Source organism: Helicoverpa zea, chromosome 11 (genome assembly GCF_022581195.2).
Source record: "Helicoverpa zea isolate HzStark_Cry1AcR chromosome 11, ilHelZeax1.1, whole genome shotgun sequence".
Classification (NCBI taxonomy): domain Eukaryota; kingdom Metazoa; phylum Arthropoda; class Insecta; order Lepidoptera; family Noctuidae; genus Helicoverpa; species Helicoverpa zea.
Window position 1 is genome coordinate 8,669,531 of NC_061462.1, and position 17,152 is coordinate 8,686,682.

At 35.0% G+C, this 17,152-nt stretch overlaps 4 protein-coding genes across 4 annotated transcripts; 3 read left to right on the plus strand and 1 right to left on the minus strand.

The window, feature by feature from the left end:
• Positions 1–735: 735 nt before the first annotated feature.
• Positions 736–2,797, plus strand: LOC124634476 (homeobox protein 10-like). Its single transcript, XM_047170076.1, has 3 exons — positions 736–1,374; positions 1,615–1,705; positions 1,881–2,797. Exons 1-3 carry the CDS (start codon positions 736–738, stop codon positions 2,795–2,797), a joined length of 1,647 nt encoding a protein of 548 aa, XP_047026032.1.
• A 1,002-nt stretch (positions 2,798–3,799) lies between these two features.
• LOC124634701 (homeobox protein Hox-D1-like) lies at positions 3,800–5,009 on the plus strand. Its single transcript, XM_047170360.1, has 4 exons — positions 3,800–3,871; positions 3,952–4,104; positions 4,220–4,328; positions 4,420–5,009. Exons 1-4 carry the CDS (start codon positions 3,800–3,802, stop codon positions 5,007–5,009), a joined length of 924 nt encoding a protein of 307 aa, XP_047026316.1.
• A 4,662-nt stretch (positions 5,010–9,671) lies between these two features.
• Positions 9,672–11,853, plus strand: LOC124634491 (homeobox protein Nkx-3.1-like). Its single transcript, XM_047170088.1, has 3 exons — positions 9,672–9,790; positions 9,925–9,991; positions 10,218–11,853. The coding sequence occupies exons 1-3, from the start codon at positions 9,737–9,739 to the stop codon at positions 10,775–10,777; spliced, it is 681 nt and encodes a 226-aa protein (XP_047026044.1). The 5' UTR covers positions 9,672–9,736; the 3' UTR covers positions 10,778–11,853.
• Positions 11,854–14,907: 3,054 nt separating this feature from the next.
• On the minus strand, positions 14,908–16,135 carry LOC124634702 (homeobox protein Hox-A5-like). Its single transcript, XM_047170362.1, has 2 exons — positions 16,007–16,135; positions 14,908–15,903 (listed from the first exon to the last, which is right to left on the minus strand). Exons 1-2 carry the CDS (start codon positions 16,133–16,135, stop codon positions 14,908–14,910), a joined length of 1,125 nt encoding a protein of 374 aa, XP_047026318.1.
• Positions 16,136–17,152: the final 1,017 nt, after the last annotated feature.

A 17,152-nucleotide genomic window follows, 5' to 3' on the forward strand; every position in this document is an offset into this window, starting at 1 on the left:
AAGTAGTCTAATCAAGTTAGAAGAAAAGGTCTGGTACTGTCAAGTGAACAACCGCGAGCGTAGCGAGCGCGAATTTTTTTAAATAGTTTGTTTAAGGACTCTCAAATTAAACTCGGAATTAAGCAAAAATAAAAGAATCCGTGACTGGACCGAGAGCCAGTTGTTTTTGTTACTTTGGTGTTGCAAGTTTTTGTTAAATTGAGGACTTAAAAAGTAAACGCAGAATGAATTAGAAATAAAGAAAAAATGCAATTTTTTTTTCTTGGACCAGATGTATATACACATTATATTTTTTTATATTAGTGTGGGTTGTAGCGCGAGGCCCCCCCAAGCGCGAGGCCCTGTGCGATGGCACAGTTCGCACACCCCTAGGGCCGCCACTGAAACTACTTAAAGTAATATAAATAGTTGTGACAGGCACGTTAGCTACCGAAACAGATTTCAAACTTTTATCTATTGTATGTCCACTATCGGAAACCCGGTATGTTCCTCTTATCTGTTGCACACAAATGCACCAGCCCTTTAAAATTATACACACAAACAAACAAAGTCATTACCAAATTAACGACGTACAGGTGACGAAAATGCATTTTGTAAACAAGTCTCATTCTGTACGGTCGCCTTAGTTATTGATTGCTTAGTGATTGAACAATTTTACGTGCTCCCATTAACACCAATCATAATTGTAACAAAGTATGTATTTGTGATAGTCCTGTTCGTGGAAGGATTAACAACATGTCGACACCCACCCCATCACCGCCAAGCCTGCACTCTGATCAAGATGACTCTAGAGATACTACTTCATCCGAATTCTCAAATCCGGGTATGCCAAAGTATGATGCTGTTGAACTATCCCGTAAAAACGATTGCAAAACAAGTGCAGTAACATCACATGGCGTGGAAGACATATTATCAGAAGGTGTCAGTTATAACGTTAATGACAATGTGTTTTCCGATTGCAAGCCAGAAGTCTTGTCTTCCATACCAAACTCATTTGTTCAGGATTACAATTCAAGAGATTCGACAGGATTTAGTATTCAGGATATACTTGGCTTGCACCAATCCTACAATTCAACTAATGCTCAGGATGACTTGGAGCCGAGATATGAATATCAGATGCCCAACTATGAGAACATCAGTAACAACTCCAACAACTATGGTTCAGGAACGGAAGAAGTGATTACCGATGATTGCATTGACAAAAGTGACAACATGTTTAGTGCAACCGCAACGCATATTGGAAATCAAGTTATTTACACAAGAAGCTACACCGCTAATGAACTTGTTCGATACCATGAAAGAAGTGGCAGCGATGTCGCAAAGGATCCAACAAGAGAAATCAATGAATTGCACGATTCTAGTTTTCCCGGTCAGGTAATGCTACAGTAAAATGTGCTTTAACTACATAGTCTTAAGATCGAAATGCATAGTTTTACAATGCCTCTAAAACAGACAGTGACTTTTGTGATTTACCGCAGAATAACCGGATTCTTAATTGCATTTTAATTTTCTTGTAGAAGTACCAATTAAGAATTGGGTCGAATTTACCTTATTGTAGTAGTGCAGTTAGGCAAAGTTAGACGTATTATTTATTTTTCTTTATTTACTTTTTAGAATCTATCTTGGACTAACAAATCTGCAGCGAGTACTCCTATCAGAGCTTCTTCTTCTTTATCAGCCACCGGTAAGTTCACTTCAACACCCCAAACAATTTTATGTGACGAATCAAAGACAACGTAACTTAACTACAGTGCATTTGTTTTTCCTTTCAGTAGAATCATATATCAAATAATCTTTATCAGTCTGTATTTTATGGTGCAGTGTTTTATCTCCGTCTATCATCATTTATTATTATTTTTCAGAAATGTCAACCGACACAACTTACCAAAAGGGATTTACAAAACGAGCTCGGACTGCCTACACCAGTTCTCAACTGGTTGAATTAGAAAATGAATTCCATCAGAACCGATATCTCTGCCGCCCAAGACGTATTGAACTCGCCAACTACTTACAACTTTCGGAGAGACAAATCAAAATATGGTTCCAAAACAGAAGGATGAAATACAAGAAGGATAACAAACACAACAAGCCATCCTCTTCTGTAGATGACAGCAGTCCATCAAGCTCTAAGGAAATGTCACCTAGTCAAGACCATAAGATGAGTCACGGAAGAAGCTGTGGTGGACACGATCGACACAGGCGCCTTCTCACTGACAATCATACAGCTCACCATAAAATATATCTTCAACCAAACGAAACCATTACAAGACCTCCGGAATACTCGTCAATTAATTCAATGAAATCTGTTATAAAAGGACCTCAAAATACCATTGAGCTCCCGTCATACACGCCGAACTTGTCTTATTCATCGTACTACACGGGTCCAAGCAGGGCTGCTTACTCACCGATGTCTGAGGTTTATCGATACAGTAACGATGAGTCACTGCCGTCGAATTCTAACACACTTCCTTCGCTAGCATCTGATAGCTACGTACCGAATGGAGGTAACTTGAAACTAAACGATGATTTAGTGAGGTTTAGTGCTGCGCCAACGTATTACAATCCATTGTCTAGTAGTGTAGTTATGCCTCCTACAACCACAGATAGCTATGCGTTTGGTACAACAATGCCGTCTGCATCGATACCTACTTATGAGGATAGCGGTCTTCCTACAAGAGCGTCTAACTTGGCTTTGCCTCAAGATCCGTACTTCTCATACTTGACGCCATCTGATCCATCAAATCAACATTCCTCTGCATCGACAAGCAAGTATTCGTCGTCTTATATATCTTTATAACATATCCTTTTCTATTTTTTTATATTATGTTATTTGAATTCGTATTTTATTTACTGTATCCTACTGTTTTATGTGCAACATATATAATATATTTACTTCAGTATAAATGTTAAATAATAATTATTTACAATAAATTCACAGATAAATATTTTTCTACTGTAATTTTATCAGATTTGATATGATTATGATTTTTTTGTTTTGGTACTTACTGCTGCTAAATTAATGTTGTAAGTAACAATAAATTCTAATTATATACTGTTTCTGTTGTCATTTTATTTTTTTGCATTGTGTCTGGTTCATGGAGAACCAGAGAAATTGTCTCGAAAATACCCACTGGCTAAAAGTAAACTGAGCGTAGATACCTGAAATCATAAACTTTTTCTACTATCACTCTATACATACTTATATGAAATAATGTCTTGTCCATATACTGAACAATAATTTGATTAAATTTAATATAAAAATTACTTATCACTTCTGATTAGGGACTACCTAACATCACCATAGGTCATACACAGATTTCTTCCAGGTATAAGATTACTGTCCTAATTATTGTTTACCTAAGCTTTGGCATCCAGTACCATTAGAAATTAGCCATACATATGATGTCTTCGATGTGTCTGTGTGCGATACGCAAGCTTACGGAAGCTACATTTATATGATTCATATTCTCACGATGCAAGTACATGAAACCATAAGAAACAAATACTTTCAAAATATAGCCCTTAGGTAAGTATAAACACGTTTACTTACACAATGCAAAACCAAAAATTGACGAAAACATATTTTCGATTTTTTAACCCTAATTAGGCACAAAAATAAAAGGATTAATGACAGCCAATAGGATAACACCTCACCTGAGGAAGGGGTAGCTAATTACTAATTAGCCCAGGATAGTACACATATAAATAGGAATGGTATATAGTTAATAGATATCATTCTATCCCAGTACGTAGAGCTAAAATGAGTTCCTCTCCTAGTGCAATGTACTGCGATACCAGAATGGATAACTACATTGAACAGTGTGAAGATCCAAATGTATACCAAACGATAAACCAGTACCCAAATTATCATGTAAATATTCCCTACAAATAATATCATTTGCCCCAAAAATTTTTGTCCACGGTTTTAATGATTCATATTTATCTCTGCAGGTCTGTGGAAGCACTTATTCACCTGAACATTGTGCAAGTCAGGTGCTTTACCCAGCTCTGATTCCTGAAGGCAGTAATTATGATATAACGTACGGACAAATAATTTACGAAAACAGACAGTTTTATGAAAACTCTCAGTATAATCCAATCCAGGTAAAAATAACAATTGAACATTATCAGACCATTGTAAAGTTTGGATCAACTTCGTTGTATATATTACGGTAATTTGACATTGTATTTACCTAATTGTATTTCTGTTCCATTTCAGTACGCACCACTAACGCCTGATCCAGTGCCGTATCCAGTATTTCACCTAGAACCAAGACCAAAACAAAACCAACACTATATGGATAAGAAGCATCGTGCTCAGATTACAAGTAAGTATTCTAAACATGACAAGCAGTTGTCATTGGAAAATTATTCAATCTTACATAAACATTGGCTAATATTCATTTTCTTTCTTTTCAGTCCTGCCATCATCGAAAGGAACTTTCAAGGCTGTCGTCAAACGCAAGCGCAAACGCACCGTCTTCACAACAGAACAATTGGAAGCTTTAGAACAAATCTTCCAATCGAAACAATACATCACTCGTGAAGAAAGACAAGTCATCGTCAACAATTTACAGCTTAACGATAAAGCTGTCAAAATCTGGTTCCAGAATCGACGATTGAAAACTAAAAGGATGCAAGATCAGGATTTAAAAGAACAAGAAGATTATAGTACTACAGAATATTTCAATGAAGAAAGAAACTCTCCAGAAATCGCTCGCCTCGACTCAGTAGAATCTGAAATTCGTCAAAAGACTGATGAATTTGGTTTTGTTACACTTGATGATGGAGTAATGGGAGATTTAGCTACTGTCATTGATGATTTTTTAACAAAGCGCAATGTAGAGGTTTCTGTAGAAGAAATTACAACAGACAGTAGTCCTGTATATGAACCTATTTCACCAGCAAGCAACACTGATAGTAGTGAAGATAGTTCTGTGTGTTGGAGGCCTTCAGAACCAAACGAATCGTTGCAAAGACTTTTTGATTTACAAACTATGTTGTTGTAAAATTGTGTGTATTAATTAATTTTAATTTTAAGTTATGTAAAATTGTAAAGATATTTTGATAATAAATGATATTTTAAGTAATTTCTGTACTTAATTCAATCCTGTTTTAGTATAACAAATCACACATCATTATAAATAACAAGCATCACAAGGTTTCTAATATCAAGTACAACTTATGGCTAAACTAGCGAAGTAGTGTGCTATTGCTTGATATAACTTTGTAGGCGTCTACGACTATCTACGTTTTAATTACTTTAAAGAGGACATGTATCTACATAGATATTTACAGAACTAGTATTTTACAATTATATTTTCTTTTACATATTTACAAAATATTCATCTTCTTTAAACTCAATTTCTGCTACTTAAACCTTGAATTGTTTAAATGGCAGAAAATATCTATGCGGTACTACAACTTTATAGTCCCCAGGCCGGCGAACAAATTTTTTTTTTGAGACATATACATTTAAGACTTTGTGAGTGCCTTCCTTACGATGAGTCCGACAAAGTTTTCGAATGCGCACATTTTGGTGCCGCTGCGTTTTTTAATGCTTGACTCCTGGAATTGTCGATATGATGTCACTATGACTCTTCGTACATACCTGTTTCATTTTTTTGAGATTCGTTTAATAAAGTTAACTAGAAAATGGTGGTCGACTTGTCCGATAAAGATCGTGCTGCGTTTGGAGTGTCCACCATCCTGAAAATGTCGATATGGCGTCACTATGACTCTTCGTACATACCTGTTTCATTTTTTGAGATTCGTTTAATAAAGTTAACTAGAAAATTGTGGTCAACTTGTCCGATAAAGATCGTGCTGCGTTTGGAGTGTCCACCATCCTGAAAATGTCGGTATGACGTCACTACGACTCTTCGTACATACAAGTTTCATTTTTTGAGATTTGTTTAATAAAGTTAACTAGAAAATTGTGGTAAACTTGTCCGATAAAGATCATGCTGCATATGGAGTGTCCACCGTCCGGAAAATATAGATATATTTTAAGATTTGGTATAAAGTACTGACAATTGGTGTGAAGTGTGTTAATAGTAAATGTTGCATTTAGAAAGTCGTTTCGAATGATATATATTAACTACAGGAGAGATTTATTAACTCGAAAACACCTATCGATAAAATAATCTTATATAAGCTCTAGCTTCTGAAATACTAACAGTTGCCGAAGTTTTTTTAATATGAAATGTTGCATTTAAAAACGTCTTTTGAATTATGTATAACTCATTACTAGAGATGGGATTTATTTAATTGAAAACATCTATCAATACATAATTATAATTTTAAATAAGCTCTAGCTTCTAAACTGTCACGCGGTCACTGCACTAACGTCTGAGATTGCTGATAAGGTTGATAAGGGTTATAAATGCGTTGCAGTGTTCCTTGATCTAAAAAAGGCATTTGACACCGTATCTGTTTCCATTCTTGTGCAACGACTAGAGGAAATTGGAATAAGAGGGAAGGCTCTCTCCCTTTTCGACAGTTACCTCCAGTCAAGGAGACAGCTAGTTAAAGTAGGTGACTCATGTAGCGAAGAGGAAAACATTGCATTTGGAGTTCCACAGGGCTCAGTCTTGGGCCCCCCACTGTTCCTGTTGTATATTAATGAACTCTGCAACCTACCTAACAGTGGGGGGAAAATCTTCTCTTACGCAGACGACACAGCCATAGTCTATCACGGTGAGACGTGGGAAGCTGTGTGCTATCATGCCGAGCAAGGACTAGTAGTTGTAGACAGATGGCTCAATGCAAATCTACTTACCCTAAGCGTTCCTAAAACAAATTACATTTGCTTTTCCCCCAGTATACGGTCCAAACCAAGTGCAGAATTTAAAATTAGAATACACACATGCTCTGACTCTATAGACCAAACATGCAGTTGTCAAGTCATTAAACATGTCTCTTCCATAAGATACCTGGGAGTGATGGTCGATGAGTGTTTAAATTGGCACTCCCACATTGAGACTATCACGAAACGAGTACGTAAATTCATATGGATATTTAAAAATCTCAGGTATGTGATGCCACAGGAAACACTCAAAAGGGTCTATGTTGCGCTCACTCAATCGGTTATTGCATACTGTTTACCAGTGTGGGGAGGGGCCACTAAAACTAAACTCCTTGAGTTAGAAAGAGCCCAAAGGTCACTTCTCAAAGTAATACACTGTAAACCATATAGATATCCCACATTCGATCTTTACAGAGAAAGTGGCCTACTCTCAGTACGGAAATTATATTATCTAATTACTACCTTATATTTACAAAAATCTATTCCACCTAGTCGAGATGGACGGGAAAGAAGAAGGGATGCAGTGGCTTACTCCCCAAGGGTCAGAACCACCTTCGCCCAGCGCCAATACGCAACCCAATCAGCCTACATCTACAATAAAATTAACACTAAGCTACGGTTCCACAATGAGCCTGCATTCGTGACTAAAAAGTTATTAACTGAGTGGCTAAAAACACTCACCTACGAGGAGACTGAACTTATTTTGAACAGACTTCAGTAAGCGATTTTTTACTATACATACATTTAATGAAGACACGCACACATACGACTCATAACATAATAGGCAAACACACTTACGTTCCACACACATACACACTTACACACACACACTCACACACGCACACACACACAATCACTTTAAACACAAAGAGCTGCTGCTACTCAAAATCTAAGATTAAGATTAAGATTTTTGCTTCATATTTTAAGTTTATTTTTTAATTTTACTTTTACTTTATTTTGTCTGTATTTACTTTTAAGTCTTCAATTGTAAAACCTAGTCTCAATTTTGCTACATAAGGGAAAGAGCGAGATAGCCCCAACACAAGTATTATTAATTACTTACTGGGGTTGTCTCATTTATAAAATTATTGTGACAGTTTGAGACAAATAAACATTTTTCATTTTCATTTTCATTTTTTCATAAACTACTAACAATTTGTCGGAAGTATGTTTACACGAAATGTTTCATTTGGAAAGGTTTTTCAAATAATATATAATTTGTTACTAAAGAAGTAATGGATTAGCTTGACAGAACCTACTGATAATATAATCTTGGAAAAGCTCTAGCTTTTAAAGTACTAACAATTTGTCGGAGTTATGCTAATACAACCTTGCGCTTAAAAAGATCTTTTGATTGAAATATGGCTCATAACTTCAAGTGAGATGTTATTCCTTAACACAATGTAAAGTATCAATAATATGCCTTAGGTCAGTTATGTCTTCCAAAATACTAAGAATCGGTGAGTAGTATGTTAAGACGGAATATAGCGCTTAAAAAGATCTTTCGATTGACATATGGTTCATACCTAGAGGTGGGACATTATTCCCTAACATAGTAAAACCTATCGATAATACGCCTTATTTGGGCTATATCTTCTAAAATACTAAGAATTGATAAGTGGTATGTTGAGACAAAATGTTGCGCTTAAAAAGACCTTTTGATTGATATATAGTCCATTAATAGATGTGGGATATTATTCCTTAACATAATATAAACTATCAACAATACGTCTTAGTTAGGCTACTTTTTCTAAAATAGTTATTAAAATTGGTAAGTAGTATGCCAATTTAATATACTTAAATAATGCACGTGAATAAAATTGGTAATTAAAATTGGTAAGTCGTATGCCAATTTAATATACTTAAATAATGCACGTGAATATTTAAGTCAGAAATTGACAAAAAGAATAAACTTCTTCCAATTGTAATATTTTTTTCTAATTTTCTTGTCGAACTGACTATTTAACTCAATGTATTTGTCGGACAAGTCCATATTTGCATTTAGAATAATGTTATCTATCATTGTTATTCTTGTCCGACATGTATGTATGGGGAGACACAGTGACGTCATATCGACATTTTTCGGATGGTGGACACTCTAAACGCAGCATGATCTTTATCGGACAAGTTGACCACCATTTTCTAGTTAACTTTATTAAACAAATCTTAAAAAATGAAACAGGTATGTACGAAGAGTCATAGTGACGTCATATCGACATTTTCAGGATGGTGGACACTCCAAATGCAGCACGATCTTTATCGGACAAGTTGACCACCAATTTCTAGTTAACTTTATTAAACGAATCTCAAAAAATGAAACAGGTATGTACGAAGAGTCATAGTGACGTCATATCGACAATTCCAGGAGTCAAGCATTAAAAAACGCAGCGGCACCAAAATTTGCGCATTCGAAAAGTTTGTCGGACTCATCGTAAGGAAGGCACTCACAAAGTCTTAAATGTATATGTATCAAAAAAAATTGTTCGCCGGTCTGGGGACTATTAGAAAGAGACAAAGATGTCATTATTTTTGTTTGTTTGTTTGTAATGGACCAACTCAAAACATACTGATTCATTCATCATTGACTTTACAAATTCTTTCACTGTTGGAAAGCTACACGCGACTAACATAGGCTGTATTTTATCCCGGTACGGGCAAAAGTTCCCACGGGACACGATTGAAAACAAAACGGCTAGTTCAATTATACGTCAGAACATTTAACATTCTTAAACTTTGGAACATGAAACAACGATACAAAAGATAAAAATTTGAAGGTATCTAGAAAAAAATATTAATAACGCCACCTTCACAATTTGTCATAAAGACGAGTGACCCGATAAGTTAGTCTTTGGACCAGAAAGAAGTGATCGTTAGCCGTGTGACCTGTGATTTCGTTATAAATAACATTACATTCGAATCTTGTTCAAAATGATACAAAATTTGCTTTTAACTACATTAGCTCCTTTGAAGAATAAGAATGAGGTAAAGATTTTTATAAAGTTTTAAGTTTTTTCGTGTTTTGTGATACATGATGACGCAGTTAGTCACGTTGTGTAAATGTGATACAATGGCTAGTTGGAAGTGAAAATTATATGCATATTTTTTGTAATTTCTAGATTAGCTGCTGGGAGAACCGACCGTTTACTACAGTGTGGCCGGAAAATACTCAGGAGCGGAAAAGAGGTTGGTAATTGTCCACGTTGTTATAATATATTTTTACACTGACCCCGCAAATATTTTTAGCAAAACTATTAACTTCATTGGATTTTTGTTTAGTTTTAGAAAGTGAAATATAAAACTATATAATTTAGTTTGTATCATGACCCCATTTTCACCCCATTTTTTATCATTTCTGTAAATAATCTGGAGTACAATGTGACACCAAGTAATGAAAATGATCACATTTCAGATATAACCAGAACAATCAAAAAGAGACAAAAGCGAGTGCGTACAGCCTTTTCAACTGAACAGTTGAGAGCATTAGAAAGGGCGTACTCTCGCCACAAGTACATCAATTCAGAGAAACGTGCCGAACTATCCAACACCTTGAACATCGGTGACAAATGCATCAAGATCTGGTTCCAAAACAGGAGAATGAAGGAGAAGAGGGAATCATCAGAGTCCAGCTTCGATTCTTCGAACGAATCAGTTAGTAACGAACCTAGTATACCCGCCTCACCCCCGTTAGAAACGCCTGAAATTCCATCATGCGAAAAGTATCAAAATTATCCTCAATACCCTAACCAAGGGTATGTACTACCCACTTATTATAACACCAATCAAATTTCATCAGGCTATACAATGCCACATAACTACGGGGCTTACTTTTACAACGATAATAACGTTTATCCAACACAATATTACCCGTGCGATGTAAATTATTCCAATGAAGGCAATGGGTATAGCCAATATGGCAATGAAATGAACAATTGTTGGCCAAGTCATCATCAATATTACTATGATATATAGACTTTATTTATTATTTAATTAATTTAATTTTATGACATATTTAAAGTATTTAATTAATTTTAATATATTTTTCTACAAACCTGCACTAGACAAGTGCGATTCAGCTTTTGAAAGAATAAACCCTAACATTGCCAATTGTTTTTACACACAAAAACTCTGGTTAAATGCTTAGTTATATTTAAAATTAAATAATATTTTTTTCCTTATTACTTTTTTTTCTATTTATGTTTCGCTATTGGTGTTGTAGTGTGTAGTGTGTTGTTTGTGTATTGAATAGTAGGTAGGTAAGGTGTGTACCTTCTTATTAAAGAAATATGAGTATTGTTAATACATACATATATAATATTACTATGTGTTCTTAAGTAGGTAAGTCGTGTAGTTAAGTGAAAACATGTTTATTGTGCGGATAGTTTAGTGTATTAGTTTATAGTTTAGATTTACAAAGCTACATCAAAATTTACGTATTCTAGACTATTTAGGTTATAGTTTATATATAAGATTTATATTTACAAAGTGAACAAAATAGTTTAAGGTTAACAAAATGTTCCCTTTCTATTTAGGTTAAGCTTTATTTCAATAAGTGTGAGATATTTTTATGAATAGAATTAATATAAGTATGTACATATTTACATGACATAAAAATAAACTTATTTATATATATAATATGGCATCAAAAAACTCCTCATTCATATATTATTCCACATTCCTTGTACTCGGTGAAAGCGACTGGTACCGGGAAATTGAAATATAGCTCATAAGTTGTTTTAGTTAGGTAAATAAAAACGATTTAATTTAAACAAATTCTAAATAACTTTGTTATCAATTTATAGTTTATTCTTTTGTGTAAAAAGCATTGGTTACTAGTCCTATATAGTAGTTATTATTTAGTACCCACTGCTAAAACTTTTTTCTACGTCTTGTTATTTTTCTATATTTTATCTTTAAATCTTTATTTCTAACTTAACTAACAAATAATCACAAGTGTTTGGTAACGAAGTAATTTTATGATATAGACTTAAGAAGTGTAACCTACATCTCAGTGTAAAATTATTTAAATAAAACATCAATCAAAATTATTATTTTCTTTTAATTGTCCTTTTACACACTTTGATTATACTATTAATTAGGAATACAAAATAATAAGAATTATGTATAGTTTCAAGTTTAATATAAAACTGTAAGTATTAGTTACTTGAAATATTAGAATATTTTGAGTTGAAACATTATATTCAAAGCAAGAACAGAAGGATAGATCATTATATTATTTTGTTTACTACAATTATTTTACTACCCGCCATACGATTTGCAATGATAAGTTGCTTTTAGAAACACTTGCCTATGACGTTATAACTAGTTCACATTAGTAAATTGCAATGAGCATGATGTTCATTAGCTGATGGGAATCACGTCATTAATTTGATTTCAGAGAATTCTACGTACTTTCTAATTTCTTGTTCGTCATCAAATTCCATGATAGTTCTTTTATTATTTCGTACCTAAGGCGATTTAATCAATATATTTAAAGCCTGAAGGATGCTTCTTTTTTTTTATTGTGCATTCCTTACATACAGACATTCCTTAAATTGGTTCCCCAATTTTCTTGTTGTGTTTTAAGGTCTGTGAGTCATCCATCTGAAAATTAAATATTAGATATGAGAATCAGTTTTATGACCTATCCTTACCTTTTATAAAAATAGCTCATGGCCGCGCGGGTCGATCTACCATAAGGTTAAGCAACGCTTGGTGCGGACGGTTCGTAGATGGGTGACGAGTTCTTCTGTGTTTGGAAGGCACGATAAATTGCTGTCTTTTCAATATAGTTGGCAGTTGTTACGGATACTTAAGCTAGAAAATTTGACAACCAGTAGATACTGAGGGTATCGGGTTGCCCGTATAACTAGGTTGAGGAGATCATATAGGCAATAACTCCATGTGAAACACAGGTATTCAGCTGAATCCGGCTAGACTGGAAGAAACCCCTAATATAGTTGGAAGAAGGCTAGATATAAAAAATAATTTACAAAACTATTTAAGTTATTTTTGAAGCAATTTATATCGGGTGTGTCGTTCACAATCACATTAAATTCTATCGCATATACTTTATGATATTCTATGGTGAATTGTAAAAAAATAACCTAATCCATTCAGTGGTTTAACCACAGGAGTCATTTTTCGTTTTTATAATTTACAACATCATGTGTAAAGCAGAGATAAAGTTAGGAGTATCGAATGTTTTGATCAGTTGACAGCTGTCAGTTTTCAAGGGAGAATTACAGTTGTTTGTAATGACTGACTTTTATATGGTGTTCTAATTTTCGCACATTTTTATTCTATTTACATACTTTGTTTGAAAAAATATTTTTTTTATTTTTACGTATTTTTCTTTTTTCTTTGTGTTAATGGATACATATTAACCAGTATATTAACGCATTTCATTTAATGTGATTATGAACGACACACCCCATATAATCAGCCACACGTTCAAAAGCGCTGACAACGACACGTACTAACGACAATACCGAGTGACGTATTTAAAATTGATTATGACTTATATATTATTTCACAGTATGATTAGAAATTCATTATTTAATGACAACATGACCTAATCATATACTATTAACTAATTATAACCAGGCCACGAGCGATTATCATAATGTGTCTTATTAATTGTTGAATTGGGTACTTAACGTATGATATGGGTTAAAACGTGTACTCAGTATTAATTTGATATTAGAGGCACTAAGTATACATATTTAACTGCCTCGTTAGTCTAGCTGTCGCAAGGCGCGGTTGCTGTAGATGAAGTCTCGGGTTCGATTCCCGGATCGGGTCCAAATAGCTTTCTTGGTTCTAGACACCAACACAAAGACAGCCCGAAGTCTGGAAGTTGGTGATTGATACTCCCGTACATCGGAAAGCATGCAAACGTCGGTCCTCCGCCTTATCTCTCTCCGGTCGTGTCGGATTGCCTTCCCAAGGAGCTATGAGAGTGAAGGAATAGTGAGTGTAGTGTACCTACCTGTGTCTGTGCAAATGGTTGTGCACGTATGTATGTCCTGCATAGTTGGCTATTCTCCACATATAAGAACAGCCGCCGTGGCCAATAATCGGCTAGGAGGACATCATCATCATCATCATGTATAGATGTTAAGTAATCAATAAGGAATACAAATCAGATAGCTAGTAACATGTTATAATTGAATTGTGTACCTATCTGTTTTTTAAAGTGAAATTTTATCAGTAAATAATGTAAATATTATTATTTATTTTGCTTCCAAATATACATATATCGGACGGGTTTCGTCATCAGGTTAATTAACCATGGCCATAACCATAACCACTTACTTCAATTGTAAGTATTTATTTTCTTAGTTTATTAATTCAGTCACACAGCCACGCTGCTATATTTTATCAATACTATTTTTGCACATAGGTGCATATTGAGTGAGCTAAAGGTAAGTTATGAGACTGCTGCCGTCTGCAATGATTAAGTCAATAATGCAAGAGTTAAGAAGAATTGTACCTCTCTCTGAAACGTAAGGTTATAATAAAGTCGAAGTAAATAAAATACCTTCTGAACGCATTATTAAGGACTAGCTTCAGGCCGCGTTTCGAGGGGCTATCCAACACTGAATGAAGGTAAAAGTTATGTTGGCAATCCTATCTAGCTATCTATGAATAAGCGACCATCTACGCCATAATATAAGTTCTACCGTGTTTCAGAAACCACGGATTGTAACGGTTGTACCCGTGTATATTAGATTTCAGAACCAACGACATTCTGGCTTCTGACTCAGAAGCTGGAATATCCGACAAACAGTCTTATCAAGGGATATCCAGTTGTCCTGATAACTAGCTGATTAAGGCGGCAATATAGGCCCGTCAATTCATGTAAAACCCCACCCAGAAATAGTTGGGAAAAGTCTGATATTTGATTTTACTGAATATACTATTAAGTTATGGCAGAAGATGAATTTAATTTTTATATCATCAGATATTTTTATACTCCATTAATAATATGTTTAGGACTATAGATACAAATAATAAAATTAAAATCTATTTAAAAAGTTTATTCATCTCAATATTTACAATTTTAACCTTAAAATAGGAACTTAAAACTAAAATATTATTTAATAATATTCGTCTTCGTACTGAATAGGTCTGATCCATGACAAGTCGCAACTTTTCTCAATGATATTACTGGGAGCGCTCGGTGCATCAGTTTCCACTTTAGGTTCCTCTTCTGGAGACATCTCCTGTACCTCAGGGTAAGGAGGTTGGTAAGGCTGCATCTGTAAATGCACGTGCTGGTACTGCCCCTGACATTCCTCCCCCGACATGAAAGTCTGGTACATAGTCTGTACCGAGTTCTGAACAGGCATCGAGGTCGATAAGCTGTTAGCTGGCATCGCTACAGGAGTAGACACAATAGGATATGACTCCAAGTAAACATTTCCCTGGTTGTATACCTCGTTCTTCATGCTTGAGTACTGCTCGTGAATCAGCAACGGAATATTACCCATTTCAGGAGAGGATTCAGTTGTACTGGCTTCTTCAGAATCTTCCAAACACTCGGCTCGGTCCTTCTTTTCCTTCATGCGGCGATTCTGGAACCATATTTTGATGGTGCGTTCGTTTAGACGCAGAATCTCAGCGAGCTCAATCCTCCGAGCGCGGTCTAAATAGCGGGTCCTTGAGTATTCCTGTTCTAGCTCCATCATTTGCTGGCTTGTGAACGCAGTCCTGATGCGTTTCTGTTTCTTCACTCCTCCTGCAGGTTTGTTGCTTGTCCATCCTGGTGACTGAGAAATGTATCTTCCAAGAGCCGACTGATTCTGCCAACCGGGTCCTCCAATTAGCTGACCGTTTTGAGTGCGGAGGAGATTAGGTCCATTTACTATCTGCGTGTTTAATCCTCTTGAAGGATTCAAAATGGTGTATCCATTAGGTGTTCCGTTTCTTTGGTAGGGTATGTTCATGTAGCTAGGCGGGTTGTACACGACTTGGTTGCTGAGTACATTGATGTTGTTGACGCTGCTGGTGACGTGGTACTCACTGGACACATTGTTGGTAGTCACTGGAATCGATACTACGCTGTGGGGTGGTAATTCATTCCACTCCGGGGGCTGTAAAAAATGTCAGTTCATTTATATCTTTTCAGAAAAAAAAAAATGATTTATCGTATCAATTTCTGTAATGCGTATTCAAAGAACTTGAAATTCAAATTACCGTTGTATTCTGCAAGATATTAGTGCTATCAACTTGATTCCAACGGCCGTCACTAGAAGTGACAACACCATTGGTACCATTGTAAGGATTTGGCGTCGAAGGCTGACTGGACGTAGTAGATTCGGGCATTTTAAAATAATCGGAGGAGTACTGTTCTCAACGAAAGCACAAGTGATTATAATGTCTGTCAGGATTGTGTCCGATTTTATATGTACAGAACAACCCCTAAGTAACGGGCTAATTAACAAATTACTTAAAAGTTGTCTCTTTCCTTTAGGTGATTAGCATGTTGTTATGACGTTTCTCATATCTGTTATTATTAATACTTTCTTAATAAATAGTACAGCAGGTTACATGGTACATTTGTTTGAATCATTATTATTAACCATATCAGATGAAAATCAAGTAAGCATATCAAATTAAAATCGGCCAATATAATGTACAGTTATCTGTGGAGATCAAAAGGGGAGGCCTATGTTCAGTAGTGGAGGTCCTATGGCTGAGATGATGATGATGATGATGAATATAATGTAGTGAAAAAGTGGCCGATACAAAAGATAATTTCGTCAATCAAAATTCTGACTACATTTTGTTGTGCCTAAAATATTTTCGTTTTTTTTTTATTATATTTGTATGTCTCTAACCGACCACGGGACTACAGAGTCCCGGATTTTTGGAAGGCGAACGTGGGGCCGAAGCCAACACGCTGAAGCCCTTTTGAGACAACTTTAATGAAATGGTGACACAATATTATTAGCATACCTTCTTATCATTATAGCTGAAGAACTTTATGTTACTTAACATCTTTCATTTACTACAGTAAAAGATTTTCACTAAAATGTATATTTTTAACTATATTCTAGATTTTGTGCAGCAGCCTACATAGTAGCACTATTTAATTTAACTCATAAAATAACTTACAGGCGATATGCATTCCGTCAGCGCTAAGTTCAGAACTGAATTAGAATAGCTGAAGCACAAATTCTTATAGCAGATGTAATCACTAATCTAATGGACAATTAAATGTCATAAGTTTATGTGATGTTAACTAGTTTCATCTAGGTAATTGGCACTAATATTTATTTATTTATTTATTTATTTAGGGATAAAAAACAGTTACATAATAAAACTTATCGGATAAATTAT